This window comes from Cyprinodon variegatus, unplaced genomic scaffold (genome assembly GCF_000732505.1).
Source record: "Cyprinodon variegatus isolate N-32 unplaced genomic scaffold, C_variegatus-1.0 Scaffold136, whole genome shotgun sequence".
In the NCBI taxonomy this organism is placed as follows: Eukaryota; Metazoa; Chordata; class Actinopteri; order Cyprinodontiformes; family Cyprinodontidae; genus Cyprinodon; species Cyprinodon variegatus.
The window spans coordinates 1,098,296-1,115,337 of NW_015150589.1; the positions used below are offsets into that span (position 1 = coordinate 1,098,296).

Sequence of the window (17,042 nt, forward strand, 5' to 3'; positions counted from 1 at the left end):
TATATATATATATATATATATATATATATATATATAACTGTAAAAAATTGAAATTCTGTTTCTGTGGTGTTTCCTCAGCTTAAAGCATTGAAGTCCCTAAATCTGGTTCTTATTCGGTCCCCTTAGGAGAGAAAAGTCCGAAAACAGATGTTTGGTTTGGTGCAGACTTTAGAAGAACCTGAAAACTGAAGACTGTCTGCTGCGTTCAGGGTCTCCGCAAACGTGGAGAAGTTCTGATAGCAGGTGAATTGTCTTTCGACAGGAGGAACCAGGCTGATATCAGATTATTTCACAACAAATTACAGAAGACTGATTATTATTCCATCTGCTGAGATGTCATTGGTCCTTCATACAGAACTTTTCTATTCAAATTTCAACCGTCCTTCTGACACCTGACTGCACTGAAAAATGAAAGCTTCATCTAAACCAGACCTAAAGTATTACTTGCAGCAATTAAAGCTTTATTTAAATAAAACAAAAATAAATACATTTTAATGCTGAATCCCTGAGAAACGAAACTGCTATTTAAATGAAGCTTTTTTTTAAAAGCTAATTAGATAATTTCACTCTGTGGGTGCCTCTGATGCGGCACGTCGGATAGATTCCTGATTTCCCACAGCCCTCCGCCCCTGAAGTGAGCACCTTGTCACGTGATGTTTTGGTCATCATGGCGGCCTCCTTCAGACGGCTGCTAAGTTTAGGGTCCTGGCTGCTTGTCATGTTGTTCTTTTGCGGGTCTCTGACTGAAGATGCGGAGGACTGCAGCCACCTGAGACTCGGACAATATCCTTACAGTCACGTGACGCTGCGTAGCTCACCTGTTCAGGACGTCGGTAGCTCTTAGCTTAGCTTAGCATCAACTGTCATTCTGATTTACCAGATGTTGTTGTTTATCTGTAGTTTTCTGAGCTAAACGAATAGAAATTACATTGTTTAGTTTTTTCTTCTGATCTAATAATTAATAAATAATTTATAAATCTATAATTTATATATTCTAATAATTTGCTAAAAATACAGAATGCATTATTAGCATGAAACATGCAGTCTAAATCATTTGATCTATAAATTCACAGAAACAGAAGAGATTAATTTTTTATCCTAAAATTAAAAATAATGACGTGAGCGGAAATGAATTTAATAACTGATAACTTTGGCTATTTAACGTTCAACAGCATTAAAATGCTTCACTAGTTTTAAATAGGCCAATAACTAATCATATCTCTTCTTCAGTTTCAGTAAATAATTTCTTTATTTTCGATTTTTATTTTCACTAGTATGTTTATAGTTTATTTGTAGGTTTTTAGATTTAAAAACAAAGTTTTCATCACTGATTTTATAAAAATAATCTCTTATCTCAATTTTTCCTCCTTTTTTTTTCTGGATTATTTATGGTCCTGTTATTTTGGTTTGGGGAATTTCTAGAAAAAATAACATGAACCTGACTTGTTTCACTGTGAGGTTCTAGTCCGGCTTCATTATGAGTGGTTCTGTTTGACTCCTTTACTCTGATCACATATCTCTGCAAAGATCCAGAGATCGATGAAGCCACGCAGGAGCCGAAGAACTGCCGGGACGGAGAGGCTAAAGGTGAGCAAAGGCCCGTTTCAAATTCTGGTTCTGGTCCAGCTTTTATCGGTTTGGTTTCCTGGTTCTGAACTGGATGTTACCCGAACAGACCCAAGCGTCCAAACTTGTCTCAGGTTGAAGGTAGATTCTGCTCTGTAGTCGGGTTCTTCTGATTGTGAAATCAAACCAGTTTAGCTCAGAGATGCTGAGAAGAACCGGATGTTTGAGTCCAATCAGAACCAGCAGCCTGCCTGTCCAGTGTTCTGGTTCCCTCTCTGTAAGCATGTCTCTGTGCCTGCAGTGAATTGCTTCCCTGCTCCAAACATCACCTGTCGGCTCTCCAACGGAACCGAGGTCCAGTTCAGCGGCAGTGAGGTGGGCTTCCAGAAAACCATCTCCTGCAGGAACGTGTGAGTGTTTCCTTACTGGTTCTGAGGCCCAGCAGCCGGGTCGGAAACAGAACTCAGCAGGCAGATCTGTCTTTAACGACTCAGCCATCAGAACAGGAGCTCCGAACCGGGTCCATCTGGGTCTCATAAATATATTTTCCTCTTAGGAGCGGTTCTTCCTATAAGGTGGCCGTGGCTCTGTCTCTGTTTCTGGGCTGGCTGGGAGCAGACCGGTTCTACCTGGGATACCCGGCCCTCGGTACCAGCACACACACTCACTGCAAACATTAAAAACTTAACTTGGTCCTCACTCTTATTCTAAAACATGAGCATAAACACACTCGGGTCCGAATGGCTCTAAATAAATAAAAAAAAGTCAAAAAAATCATGATTTAATTTTTATCATTAAAATGCTAAATAATGTTTTCAAAGGTTGTTTTTTTTCTGACTGATTCTATTGAACAGAATTAGAATTAAATTTTTCTGTTTAGGTACAAGAAAAATATGCTTATAATAGCTTGAAACTTTTGTTTATAGATTTTTATTGCATTTTTATTGTATTAGTTTTACATAATTTTACTTTTCAATTTTCTTTAACCATCAATTAATGTTATATTTTGTAAGATTATTTAATATAAACTATTTGTTACAATTTTAAAACATTAGTTTTACTTTGAATCGTTTTAATATTTCTATTTTATGTATTTTTTCTATAATTTTTTTCCTTTTCTTGTTTTGCTTATTTCATGTTTTATTTTTAATTATTATTAGTTCCTCAGATTTTAAAAATGTATTTTTTGTATAAAGTTTTTAATGAAAGTTGCTGAACTGATTAAATTAAAAAGGACGGATGAGTGTGAGGTCGGGCTGAATGGCAGCAGAACCCGGTCCAAAGCGCTGGGTTCTTGTTCCTGAGGAACCGGTTCCTCGCTCTGCTTCACTTTCAGAAGGTTCTGGTTGGAGGACAGCCTGGTTATCTAGACTGGGTCTGTGTGGACCGGGTTGATAACCGGAACCGACCCACTCCAGTGAGTCGGTTCTGGTTATTCTTGCCTGTTGGTGTCATCACTGGGCAGCGAGATTAGAACCAGAACTTTAGCCCAGTTGGTTTAGAGATGTCCGATTCAAAGGTTCTGATGCTCGTGTCCTCTGTGTTTTCAGGTCTGTTGAAGTTCTGCACGGTCGGGTTCTGTGGGATCGGAACCCTTATCGACTTTGTTCTGATCGCCATGCAGGTGGGTCCAGATCTTTTCCTTCAATCAGGTTCTGGCAGGAAGTGACCTTTAGAACCCAGTGGGCCGGGCTGGAGCGGGCTGGCACCAAATTAACCTGAGGCGTCCAGCAGCGCTGCTGCTTTTCTCAGGACCCCTGAATGAGATGTTCTGGTTCTTATCCTGCTGGTTCTGGTTCTGAGAGGATGGGGATACTGAATCGGCAGGGGAAGGACTGGGTCACTATCCGGCCCGGTTAAACGGACCGGACCTTTGCTCTGAAGTCGTCATGGTACTGATTGTTCTGCAGCTTTAACCTGGAAGTTAATCCAGAGAACTGAACCAGGTTGGTTCTGATTGGAGCTGCTGGTTTTTCCCTTTAAAGTCCAAAACAGAACTTCAGAATCAGAACATGTTTGTTTTTAGATTAAATCTATTTGGACTTAAACCCATTTGAATTTAGGCTAGAACCATTTTTATCAAACAGAACCTGCAGTTCTCTGAACTGGACCACTTCTGTGTCTCCTGCAGATTGTGGGTCCGGCTGACGGGTCCGACTACATTGTGGATTATTACGGCGCCCGCCTGACCCGCCTTTCCATCACCAACGAGACCTACAGGAAGCCTCACCAGTCCCTCTGATTGCCCGGGCCGAGCCGTAAGTCCAGGACCAGAACCGGCTTAGACTGTTTCTGAAGCTGTAGAAGCCAGGTTATGTAACTGGGTTTGGACCTGGTTCTGAAGCCTCTTTGGACCTCTAAGATCCAGAACCTACCTGATCCCAGACTCTGTTGTCCTGCAGGCAACTCCGTCCATTTTTTTGGACAACTGGACCTTGCCCACCGACTGGAGGAGGAGATAAAGGTCCAGTGCAGGTGTCCTTCATGTCCTCCAGGTGTCTTCAATGTGTCCTCCATGTTCTCCTGTGAAGCTCAGTTGTTCTTTTCTGTTTCTGCTCTAAGTTATTAAGTTTTGAATAAATATTTCTGTCTCCATCCACGTCTCCTATTGATCTGTTATGACTGGGTCGGTCTCGGTTCAGAGACGTTCTGAAAGGCCCAGTAGGTGAACTCTGAAGGTGCTGCTTGGAAACTAGAGCCACTGAAGTGGATGTCGGTGCCATGGATGTGGACTCCGATGGAAGCGTTTAGGTTGGAGGCATTGGTTCCTCTGAGGAGATCTGGACCTCTCCGAGTAAAAACCGGATCTTCCATGAACACATTTTTATTTCTCATCTGAAACCAAAAGAAAACAAAACCAGAACCATTAGTAACACCAGGACCCTGCATGGAAGGCTGTCCAATCAGAAGGCTGATTACTGCATTAGATCAGACTAGACTACGGTGAGGAAACCAGTTGGTCCAGAGTCGGTCGCTCTTTTCCCCCCACAAAACTGCAGAACCATAAATATGGATGCAAGGGCCAAGAAAGGTTCTGACCTTTTTGCTCTTCTCAAAGAACAGCGATATTTCTGCTTCGGTTCAGCTGAGGAACAACAGGAAGGGAAAAGGGTCCAATGAAGCAGACACCAAGTGGCACAGAAGGTTTAATTTATTGCTTTAAAACACAATTTGATTATTTATTGTTCAAGGAAGTAGAAGTTATAAATAAATCCTCTCCTAGTTGTTCATACAGAGGTATCAAAACAAGAAATGCAATAAAATGGTGACCTGAAAGTCCAGTAAATCAAAACAGTTTTCAGCTGGTTCTTAAAAACACCCACTGAGCGAACAAAGCCAAAATCAGGAGCAAAGGTCCCGTTCCCCTAACGGTTCAGGAGATTCTGGGTGGAGGATCAAATGCTTTGAGCAGCGGACCTGTTGATTAAAAGTTAACAGATACAGGAAACCAAACTATTGAAACCAGTGGAACCAGTATCCTAGGGGGGATGTTGGTCCGATTACTGGATTCAGTGAGAGTTCCAGCTGCTGTGTTCTGGACAGCTTGCAGACGTGAAATCCATGAGCTGTCCAGTAGAGAGAACATTACAGCCATCTAAACGTCCTGACTGATGAATGATGTTCTCTAGATCTGCTCAGGAAACCAACACTGCAAAAGCTGAGCTAAAAATAAGTAAAACTTCCTCTAAAAAGACTATATTACCTTCATCTGAGCAGATCACTAATAACTAAACATACTGAATTTGAAATAAGATAAAGTGTTAATCATTTTAAGTGTGAAAATATTATTCAATTGGCAGATTATTTTAATCTAATATTGACAAGGAAATTATCATTTCAATTGGAAGAGAAAGAAAGACCAATGATGATCTCCCTCAATTTGGGGCCCAGTGTATGATCTTATCCTGTGGGGTCAAAAGGCTCATCAGAACTGTGGGCAGAAACTCCAGAACCAAATTTACAAATAGATTTTAAAAAACTCCAACAATATGATTTCCTAGATTATTTCTATCTCATTTCGTCTCTCATAGTTGAAACGTATCTATAATGAAAATTAGACGGGGATTTACCAAAATCAAAATTCTTGGCCGAAACTGAACACAAAAAATTAGGAAACCAAAGCTGAAAACCAAACACCCAACTAAATTATGTCAAATATTAGACCCATAGCATTTTTGGCACTCAACATCTCTATGTGCTGGCTGTGCCTTTGGTGTGTCGTCACATGTTTCTGTCGTGTTTTTTTGTGTTAAATGTCTATTAGAAGAAAACCAAAAATGCACCTTTGGGTCATTTTTGGACAAATATTTTCGTAGGCTGAATCCTCTGTGTATCCCTAATACAGACCTCATACTGTAGGTAAGAGGTTGACAAAATATATTTTTTGCCCCACTGTGTCTTGGACAAGGGGGGACAGCCTGTCTAGCTTGTTTTGAAAAAAAAATATTTAAATTAATGTCATCTGTGTAGAGGTGTTACTTTATCAGCTAGTGGAAGAATGCAAAGTGAAAATAATAATGTGTCTAGAACGGAGCCTTATGGGACACCTCAAGTCAGAGAAGCACAGTCCAAGGAGAACCTGTCAATCTAGAAGAGAGCTATTCTAATGCAGAATCGTAAACACCAGCCAGAACCGTTAGCCTGTGCAGTAAAGTTGTGTGCTGAACATTTTCAAAGTTGGCATTCAGATCAAATAGGTCCAACTCAAAAGATTTTCCCACATCAGCAGAGATTGATGTTAACTCTAACTAAAGCAGTGTCAGCGGAGATTTGACTTAGAAAGCCAAACTGGTAAGGGTCCGACATCTGCAATCATTTGAATTAGGTGTGCTGCAACAGAAAGTCATCTATAACATGCAGGGCAGTGGAACATGCATACCTGAATCAAGAACAGCTGTTCTAAAAAACTGAGAAATATCTTAATCGTCATCTGAGGTTGATGGGGTACATTGAGGCTGAGGAGATGCAGTGCAGTTAATGGTTCTTATCAATAAATTTATTTTTTTTATTTTATTCAGTTTTTTTATTATGAGTATCAGAATAAGATGCTAGAGTCATTAAACACAATAGACTAGAAGTTCAAGCCACATTCATTCAACAGCATCCGAATCAAACTAAACAAAAGGAGGACATCTCTACAATGATGTCCTGCATTATGTTGGTTTCTGCACTTAGATTACGGCTCACCTGGACCCCTCACAGCTTCCATCTGGAGCTTCCATCTTTAGAATCTGGAGGTCTCGTTCCGTTTGGGCCTGGCTATAAAGGATCATATCAGTACATTATTGATCTGCAGCACATCCACACCCCCTGAGATTAATGCTAATTGGTGTGCGGACGTGCAAAGCTTTAACACTCATCCCTGATTGGTATTAAATCACGGGGCGTGTCTGAGGTCCTTCATTAAGTCAATGTTGCCGTGGTAACTTTTACCTGCTGAGGAGTTAGGAGGACTGATCTCCATCCTAAACGTATCCCCTCATCAATATAAAAGCAGCGTCAGCCGTTCCCTCCTCTTCCTTAGCTGGGCTTTTGGGACGTGGTTTTTCATTGTATGGGTGAAAACTCCATGGTTGTCCCTGATGTGGTCCTGTAGGAAGTATATGTTGCTCTAAAATCTCTGCTGGACCTTTCTGCATTAGAACCTCCCTCATGGAGCTATAGTTGGACTGGGCCGGTCATCCAGGAGCACCATGACTTCCTCCCATCCAGCCTCCATCGGATCCCTTCCACTTTGCCACCAAAGCTGTTTCTGAATAAGCGTGTCTTTGTACAAACTAATCATAGCCTTCATCCTCTTGTTATCAGTACATAGCTTGTAAAATGCTCTTTTTACTGGATACAGAAATCAGTGGTATGCAGGGTCTCCCTTGATCATCGGGTTTAGTAGAAGCTTAAAACAGTCTAAAACCGGTGAGCTATCTGATGTATAGCAGGATTCTAACCATCTGACAAAAGCTTTGTCCTTTTCTCCAGTATAAAGCAGCCTCTTATTAATCTGTGTCCTCTGCCAGAATATTTTTCATTTGATAAACAGGTGTGAGACAATAGTCATCTCAGGCCATGGACCTTTAGCTCTGGCAGTAGACAAACACTCTACTCCTGTCAGACAGGGAATTCATTTTTTTTTTTTATTGAATCGAGGTTGGTCTGGAGGTCAACCAGAACCACGACGAACCATTTCAACTGGTCAGGAATTTTTGAAAAAAGAAATTAGGCACCAGTAGGCAATGTAGTTTGTTTCCCAAGGACACAATGTCTGAGATGAACGGAACTGGGGTTCAAACCAGTGACCCTCCAGTTGGAGGATAAATGGCAGCATCCTATGCCACAGTTTCCCCACTACTAAAACTATGATCTTTGGTTGATTCAAGTTTTCACTTTGGGTTTTTATTTACACTTTGATTTATTTCGTTCTGTGTTTTCTAATTCATTACTTTCATTTCCATTTAATGTCATTTAAAATATTTTCTAGTTATATTTAGACTCTGTTGTATTTCTTAGTTACTCTCCTTTCCCCTAGCTCCCTTCTAGATACTTCTGTCCCCACCTGCTCTCAATTAGTTGATTACTCCATTCATTGTTTGCATTCATTGGTTCAGTCCCTCCAGAAGCCCTGTGTTCCTCATCATTAAATCTGCAAGAAACCACCCAAGCCTCTGCCTTTGTTTCCCAGAAACCCCCCCTGACAGTACCCACTTCTGGATTCTTATCCATTAGCAGCCATTAGCATCCCCCTCAGGGGCCAAGGGTCTGTTGCTGAGCCAGACAGAGAAATTCAGAGCAACTTTCTCCTTTGTTGTTGTGACTTTCCCACCTGGATATTGTGGGCAGTTTTTGTTCTCTGTTACCCAAAAAGACAACGATTACATCAGTTGCTCTATCTCTCTATTTAACACGGACTCTAATACCTTAGGTATGGTTCTGGCTAGTCTACCTAATAAGGACAATACATCTAATCAGTCCGGTTTTGTTAAAGCACATGTGTTGACCTTGATTGGGCTTGATCGAATTGAACCAGATGATCTTTTCAGGTAAAAACTTGAATATTTGTATATTTCTAATCAATAAACAGATTATACTTTCATTTGCCTTCACTGAGGCATTAGGTAGGGGCAAAATGTTCTTCCCACTATTGCAATTCAGAAGCTTGCAATGCCTTTGATAGGGGTAATTTCACCAAATGTCTATATGCTGATGACATGATGCTGTATATATTTGACCAACATCCTAGTATTCCCATTTTGATGGAACCACTGGGTAAACTGGGAAAAAAGTTGAAGTAATATTATCACTTATCCATCCATGCATAGAATTTTTTATGTTTTTTTCTTTAATATTAAATATCTTTGACCCCTGGGAGATTTTATGTGTGTCCTTATCAGGATAGCTGAAAACAGATAACTCTGCTCCCTAATATTTTTTTAATAATTCACTACTCTTTGTATTGTTTTTTCTACAAACATCTACTAATTAATTTCCTTTATGTGGACTAGGTTTGTTCTAGAGTTAATGCTTCTGAACAGAATTTTGTTTAAAAAAGCAGCACAGGGTAGTGATTCCACCAGATGTGAGCCTTTACAGACCTATGAGGGGATTTGGAAGAGAACAGGCCCACAGCATCACACACCCTCCTCCATATTTAACAGATGGCAGGAAGAGATTTTTTTACTCCATCCATCCATCCATCCATCCATCCATCCATCCATCCATCCATCCATCCATCCATCCATCCATTCATGGTTGGGCAGACACCATGTTTAGAACCTTCACTGATCTTCTCAGGTCTGGTGTTAAACTGTGCATCTTTTGATAGTGCAGTCCATACCAGCTGGTTCAGACCTGTTGCGAAGGTCCTTAAGCTGACCACAAGCAGTCATTCTACATCACAAGGTGACCTTTTGACCTAAATCTGTGTTCTGATTCTAGGATGCTCCATAAGCTGTCTGATGAGGTTCTGCTTTATCTTGTGGTGCTGACCCCTCTTTGCTCCCAGACCTGCTCCTCATCTGTCTGCAGGTCAGACCTTCTTCTCCCATGTTCATGGTGTGACCTCTGGCCGTCTCAGAGTGTGTGTTAAAAGAGCAGATCAGGGCTCGGTGTGAGTGTGTGTTTGCTTAGAGAGGCGGCTGGTTGAATTATTCACACTTCTTTGCGGTCAGCTTCCCCTCTGAAACCTGAGAGAAGAGGGTGGGCCCCTCTAGTATCCCGGGGGGGAGAATCTGAGCTAAGACTGCAAAAACAGAGCTTATATCAGTGGGGAAAGAAGGGGGAGGCGGATCCCTCAGATGATCCTAACCACAGACGGTCCCAGTCCATCACAGGAGGCAGAGGGAACGATGCTGATGCTGAGCTGACATGAACAAGGGGGCAGAAAGCTTAACCTGATGTGATGATGTCAAGCTGATAGTTAGCGTCAGTGTTCAGGATCTGGATCTTTGAATCATGGTCCATAGCTCTGCTCCACCACAACCCAGACCTGGAGCTGTGGAGCAATGATCCATCTGAAATTACCTGATTCTTGGTTTGTATTTTTCTGCAGGAATTTTGGAAACAATGATTATAGCTCTGTCACACCAGTAGGGGCAATATGATGGACTGCAGAGATTACTAAAAAAAACATCAATACCGAATAAAGAACAGTGCAATGTTGTTGGTTCTAACAAACTCAGTTTGACAGAAAACTGGACAGTCGTTCTTGGCATTAAACACAGATTTGACATTATTTTAAAGTAAATCAGTCTGGGTTTAGCTTTAGCATCTTTATTTTTCATGTGGTTGCATAGGAAACGCACATCTTGCTTCCAGTAACTTGAGTCTGAGTGGACATGGTGTCAGTGATGGACCTAAAGGTCAACAGAAACTACAATCATAGAGAAGAAGGACAAAAACAGACAGAATGACCCAGAAGAACTCAGAACCATCAGGATGGACCACAACACCACTAATGAAACACTGAATATCAGGTGACACCAGGTCGGTGTGGCGGCACAAAGCTCCGCCTTGTTGTTGAGGCACAAGGTATCAGTCAGTTTCGGGTAAGGATGGAGGTGAACTGAATGGGTGAGCTGGTTTCCATGGTGATTCAGGCAGTGAACAGGGAATGGCGGGATGTGTGACTCGTACTGCTCCTTGGCGCGGCGCTCTCCAGCCATGCTCGGGGGATTATAAAGCTCTCCTTCCTAAAGATTGTCGTTAATAGCACTGCTTAGCGCCACCTCCAGGGCACCAGGAGAAAGGCAACAAGACAATTCCTGAAAGCTGCTTAAACTGATTATTTCACCGGTTATTGGTTCTCTGGTTAAAAACATCTACAACCTAGAAAAAAAGGAGGGCAGTTCGGAAATAGCATAAAAACCAATCCCTGGATTCAGTTTAAAAAGAAGTTTCAGCACAGTGTAGAATCAAGTCTAATTGCTAATATTCTATTCTATTCTATCTATTCTATTCTAAATTATTATATTCTCCTAAAGGACAATGCCAATGCCATTCATGTTTCAGTAAATTTCCATCATTGCCTGTGAGCTGGTACAGGAGCAAAAATAGAGTTTGAAATTTTTAGCATCGTTGTCTGATCCAACACTCACTAAAGTCTATATATTTACCTGTTACTAGTACTTATATTTACATTTTCAAAGGTAATGCTAATGTTGGCAGGAAACATTTACTTAACCTGTTAAGAGCAACAACTCATTTATGATTTAAGTTAATAGTCACTTCTAATACTAGTTACTAAGACTAATTAGCATGCTACTATTGTCTATAGCAAATTACTTGGATTTTATTCCCTGTAAGCAGCCTAACCCTAGAATCCAGCTAACTATCATTATTTAGTTTAGTGCTAGCAGGTTATATTTAAGTCAGCAACTCATTAATGTTGTCGTATTTACTTGTTGGCTTATAAAAATAATGTCCATATTTAATTCTTTTAATTCTATCTTAGTTTCACTAATGTCTTTAAACAAAGATGTCTATATTATTGTCGCTAATATTAGTTTACTGCTAATTTCCTTGCTAATTAGTTGGATTTTACTACATGTTAACAGGCTTCTTCTTAGGTTACAGCTAAACATGATTTTTCTCATAATTGTAACTATATAAAAGTCATTAATATTAACATGCTGCAAATTCAAACAGGTAATTAGTGTAATTTTAATTGGTGTTAGCAGGCACATGCTAGCATCCACGGCTCTGTGTCAAAAGCCATCCCCATAAATGTCCTTGTTTTAAGTGCGATCAGTGAGGAAATGGTTTTGCTTTTTATTAAAGTCATTAAGGTACCTGTGTAGAAAGTGTGAGAGAGTTTATTTATAATGTTCAGACTAAGCTGGTCCTTGCATTAATAATAGGTTTGCTTCACATAGGAAGTGTTTTAATGTTGTCAACACTTACTGTGTCAAAAACAAAAACAACAAACCTTTATGTCCAAACAGAGACTACTAGACTAATGGATTAAAGCACATGGTTACTGGTGGCATGAGTAGAGGGGGAAATATTAACAGGATGATAAAAATAAATACTCTTTATAAAAGCACTTCCTATGGATTCAATCCTAAGTAAAATGTCTTAGAATTGACTGGCGACCTAAAGTAGTTTTTTTTCCAGAGCTAATTATTAGCAGTTTTATTAATTTATTATAGTAATTTGTAAACACAGACTTTTAGGTGTAGGTGTGTTTGTGTTCTTAGTTTTGACATATGCAATTTACTCAGGAAATAAAATAAAATAAAGGAAACGGTAAGAGAAAGACCTATCTCGAGATTAAATGTGAGTTTACACACAAAAAAAGGACTAAATATGGCGTTTTTGGCATAACATCAGATAACCAAACTAGTTAGATAATAATAAAGACAACATTTTTAACAAGATTAGGGGAATCTGAAAAAAAAATCTAATTTTTCTTAAAATTGTCAGGCGATTGTGAATAAATGATGTCTGTTTTAAAATAGCAAAGGACTGTAAGAAGAGGTAACAATAGATGAAAAGAGAAGAAGGAGTAAATATGAAGAATGAAAGAGATATAAAACAAAAAGGAGAAAATGATCAGAAGAGTGTTAGAAAAAAAAAGGAGGAGGAAAGAGGTTGCATGAATTAATAAACTTTCCCCAGAGTGCTTTATTACTACTATTATTTTTTTTTTTTGCTACACTCTAAGGAAATGCAAACAAAAGCCAGGAAAGACTGATGTTAGATTTTTTATCTATTGCTTAAATATGAGTAAATATGTAAAAATAAAACTGCACCGTCTGGTTTTCTTCTCTTAATTTTGATTACATTAGAATCTTTTTATTCCATTCATAGTTTCACATATTCCTTGCTTTAATCTCAGAGATCTGGTCACCTTAGGTTTTGTTTAATGGCTTCCTGCTAAGACTATTTTATGTTGGTAGTTAATTTGTTTTAGTTGGTGTTACGAACATTTACTGCTAATCAATCTATGTACTATTTGCAATTTTATCCTGTTGCTAATGCCCATTTTTATTGTTTTTATCTCATTAAGCAGCCTTTGCTTAAGAAGAGTGAATTAATGTGGTTGTCTTTAGTGCATGTGCGACTATTTTTATTGATTTCTAGTTAGTGCTATTAATTACTGCTAATCCTACCTAATAATTTCAACTATGCTCTAGTCCTTGATGTTTACATGCTTTAAAAACAATTTACAAATTGTTGTTTATATTTTTTAATTGGTAACAAGCAAAGAATATTGTCATAGCTAATAATATGTTTTAAGAATTATTTAGTATGAGGAGGCTAGTGCAAAAATCTAAATTGAAGTTTATTGTGTAAAGTCCAGAGATAAAAATCATGAGTTCTAAACATTAACTATTTTTCAGTCGTTAGGAATGGTTGAGTAATAACCTGGAAATATCATCTAAACCTAATAAGGGTTTTGGAAATATCTGGATTTCCCAGTTACTGCAGTGTGTAGCATGTAACTGCAGCAGAAACATGTCACAGAATATCAGTCAATGAAAAGAAAGGGGCTGACGTTAGCTCTCTCCTTATTCCAGTAAGACTCTAAAGACAGGAAGAATGAAAAAGAAGGCTTGAAAACAAAATGCAGTCAAATTTAGTTATGACCGTGTCTTTTACACCAGTATGGGTTAATTTATGTCTATATGTAATTTATAAGCTATGTTTAATGCCTTTTTATTGCTAAACTCGTGTTTTATAAAAATTTCAAACCCATCACAATTTTAAAGAAAAAAAATCTTTCACTGATATTAAGTTTCTGTAAAATAATTCCAGTCCCCTGAAGAAGACCGAAACAGACAGCTTGCAGATTCAGTGGCATCGCCCTTTAAGAAAACAGTATGGTCATCAACAAAGTTTCCTGCCTGAAAGAGACGAGCAAGTCGAAGAAACTGTTGAGTTTCAAAGAGCTGAGCGGCATCGACAGGCTGCAGGAGCCACTGGAGGTGAGCTAGACGAGCTGATCGACCCCAGCTGGTCCGGACTGGGAGGAAAAGTGGTGGGAGGAAGAGGGGGGGATGACACCCAGGTGCTGCTACCGCTTTCTCTTTTAAACCTTTCTGATCCTGGAGGAGCAGCAGCTTGTTTAAGGTCCTGCTGGGGGGGAAGAGATGCAGCGGAGAAGTCGGTGGGGGGGGAGTCAGCCTCAGATAATGCTGAGGGCTGCAGAAAAAGGCAGGGGCCATCGATTGGTTCTCCTGCAGGAAACAGCCCGGGGAGGGGGGAGGAGTACCCAGCCTTCTGGTCAATGAATGCAGGGAGTGTGTGTGAGAGTGTATGTGTATGTTGAGTGGACCAGCTGGGTGTTTGCTGATGGTAACAGTGATCTGGAGATTGTCGAATTAAAACCACGCAAGGCTGCAGAGCTAATGGCACGGAGCAGTGACACTAAACAGAGAAGGACGTCCAATAGAGTGGGACACCCCTTAGAATGAGACAGAAGTTAGAGTGGACCACCCTTCAGAGTGGTTTACCTGTAAGAATGGGCAATCCTTTAAAGTAAGCAACCCATTAGAATGGTCCATTGTTTGGAGTGGGCCACAAATTGAGTGAGTAAGTCAGGCCCATCATAGAGGGACAACCATCAGAGCGGGCTACCAATTTGAGTGGGACACATGTTAGAATGGGCAAATGTTTTTAAATAGGCTTAGGATTTACCCTCTTTAAAGTAGGCCATCCATTGGAGTTGGCCACCCGTCAGTGTGAGCCACCAATTAGACTGGAACACCCATCATAGGAAGGAAATACCAACAGATTGAGCCTGTTAAAATGGGCATCCATTAAAGAATGCCACCTATTAGAGGGGTCCAGCCTTTTAGAGTGGGATTTAGAATAGCCCACATACTCCCTAGTTTGAGTCACCCACTAGAGTGGAACAGGAGGTAAAAATCATCATAGTGGGCCTGTTAGAATGGGCATCTGTGAAAAGAAGGCCACCCATTAGGGTTGGACACCTGTTAAGGTGAGTCGACCACCCATCATAAGAGGTAAATACCATCAGAGTGGAACGCCCATTAGGGTGAGCCAGCCATCAGAGTGGAACGCCCATTAGGGTGAGCCAGCCATCAGAGTGGGACACCCATTAGAATGGTACGCCCATCATATGAGGTAAAAAGCATCAGAAGGGGCCAGTTAGATTGGGCATCTGTTAAAGGCCACCAATTAGCGTGGGGCACCTGTTAAGAGTTGGTCACTTGTTGGAATGGGTAACTGTTGAAGAAGGCCACCAATTAGAGTGCCCCACCTTTTTAGAGTGGGACACCTGTTGAAATGCGTAACTGTTGAAGAATGCCACCCATTAAAGTGGGTCATCCTTAAGAGTGCAGTAAGAGTGGGCCACCAATTAGAGTAGGACAACCATTATAGTGGGACAACTATTAGAGTTGGAAAACCTTTTAGAGTGGGCTACCCAATAGAGTGGGCCACATATTAGGGGGGTTCCCCAGTTGGAGGGACCTACTCATGGAGTGGGCCAATTGTTAGAGTGAGACAACCATTAGAGTGGACCACCTAAAATACATCACAGTAAGACATCATCTGAATTAGGACACATCACTGTGTGAGGCTCATCATGATGGAAGACCAACCAGGATGGGAACCCTGTTGGACTGCCCAGCAATATATGGAGATATGACACTGGTCATTGTGGACACCAATGAGATCTAAAAGCGGTTCAGATGATTGGGTGGTGATGAAGAGGAGGGTAGGTGATGGGTGAACAGAAAGTCTGTTTTTTTGTCATTTTTTTCTTACTTTTAGTCTTTGTAACAGCTTACTAGGCGATTATGGAGGAGCATGCAGTGCAGTAATATCTGGTGATTATTGAACATCAGCTAGAATCAGAGGGGCCCGATAGACAGCAAAGGCTACTGGTGTTCAGAAGTTACAAACAGGTATCAGTATAATACAGGTTCACAGGCACTACATTTGATCTCTTCATTACATGGTGGAATATGCTGGTTGGGTTCCAGTGTTCTGGTGTTGGCTCCATGGAAGCTGGGATCTGGAAGGATCGCTGGGATGTGAGCCTCAGCTCGTCCTCGTCAAGGCTGTTAGTCAGTGCATAGTTCTCATGCGGATTGGTCTGCTGCATTGTGATTGGCTGTGGGGAAGCACGATGGGAGCATAGTTCCAGTTTACCACCCCTCCCGATTATCGGCCAGATCGAGGATTGAGCCTCCCCCAACCCCCATCCTCAACCCTTTCCTGATGGGGTAGCAGGGTTCCTCAGCTCCAGGTGGGAGGCTGGGGGTGTCGAGGGATGAACAGGCTTTGGATCAGAACTGGTTCTTCGGTTCTCTCAGCCTCAGTGGGAGATGCTCAGATGTGATCGGAGCTCCTGCTCAATTCATACATCAGCTAAAGAAACCAACGGCTGCTATTTATTGGACTGGTTGCATCTGTTCCGGCACAAGAGCTTCTGGAACATTTCCAACTAATCAGCAGCACTATTTTAGATCAAAGAATCATCTTTGAGTTTGCTGATCTGTTTTTTTTTGTGTGTGTGTTTCGGTTGATGCAAAGAGAGAACAATTGATCCATTAATGGAGACATTAAAGAGAAGATTCACTGTCATTAGAATAATTGATCCCCGATGGAATCAAAGCTTTGGATCTGCGAGGAAAGAGGAGCAGGAAGTCCGATCACACCGTCCTGCGCTGTAACTCCTCAGCTGCAAGGCATTGCTGAACAGCGGAGGAGGAGTGGAGGGACGGAGAGCGGAGCTGGTGGAGGAGGAGGTGAAGAAAGAAACAGATGGGAAAGAAAAAGAATCATGTTGCATAATCAAGCTGTTTATTTTTCTGCATGGAATGGTGAACACAAAAAAAGATGCCTGGATGCATTTATAGTCGGGGCATCGTTTGGCTGGCTATGTCATCGTCTCCTGCCTAAAATCTAAATTCCTTCAAATGCATAAAAAAAACTCTTTTCCCCCCTCAGAATGACTAAATTTAGCTTCATCAACACTGAACATACAGCATACTGTAACATCCATTTACAAT

General features: G+C 40.8%; 1 protein-coding gene across 1 annotated transcript; it reads left to right on the forward strand.

Annotated features, from left to right (window-relative positions):
- The first annotated feature begins 634 nt into the window (after positions 1–634).
- Positions 635–4,156, forward strand: tm2d1 (TM2 domain containing 1). The gene is made up of 7 exons (XM_015376543.1): positions 635–783; positions 1,514–1,587; positions 1,868–1,976; positions 2,123–2,214; positions 3,117–3,190; positions 3,698–3,824; positions 3,969–4,156. Exons 1-6 carry the CDS (start codon positions 668–670, stop codon positions 3,806–3,808), a joined length of 576 nt encoding a protein of 191 aa, XP_015232029.1. The 5' UTR covers positions 635–667; the 3' UTR covers positions 3,809–3,824; positions 3,969–4,156.
- Positions 4,157–17,042: the final 12,886 nt, after the last annotated feature.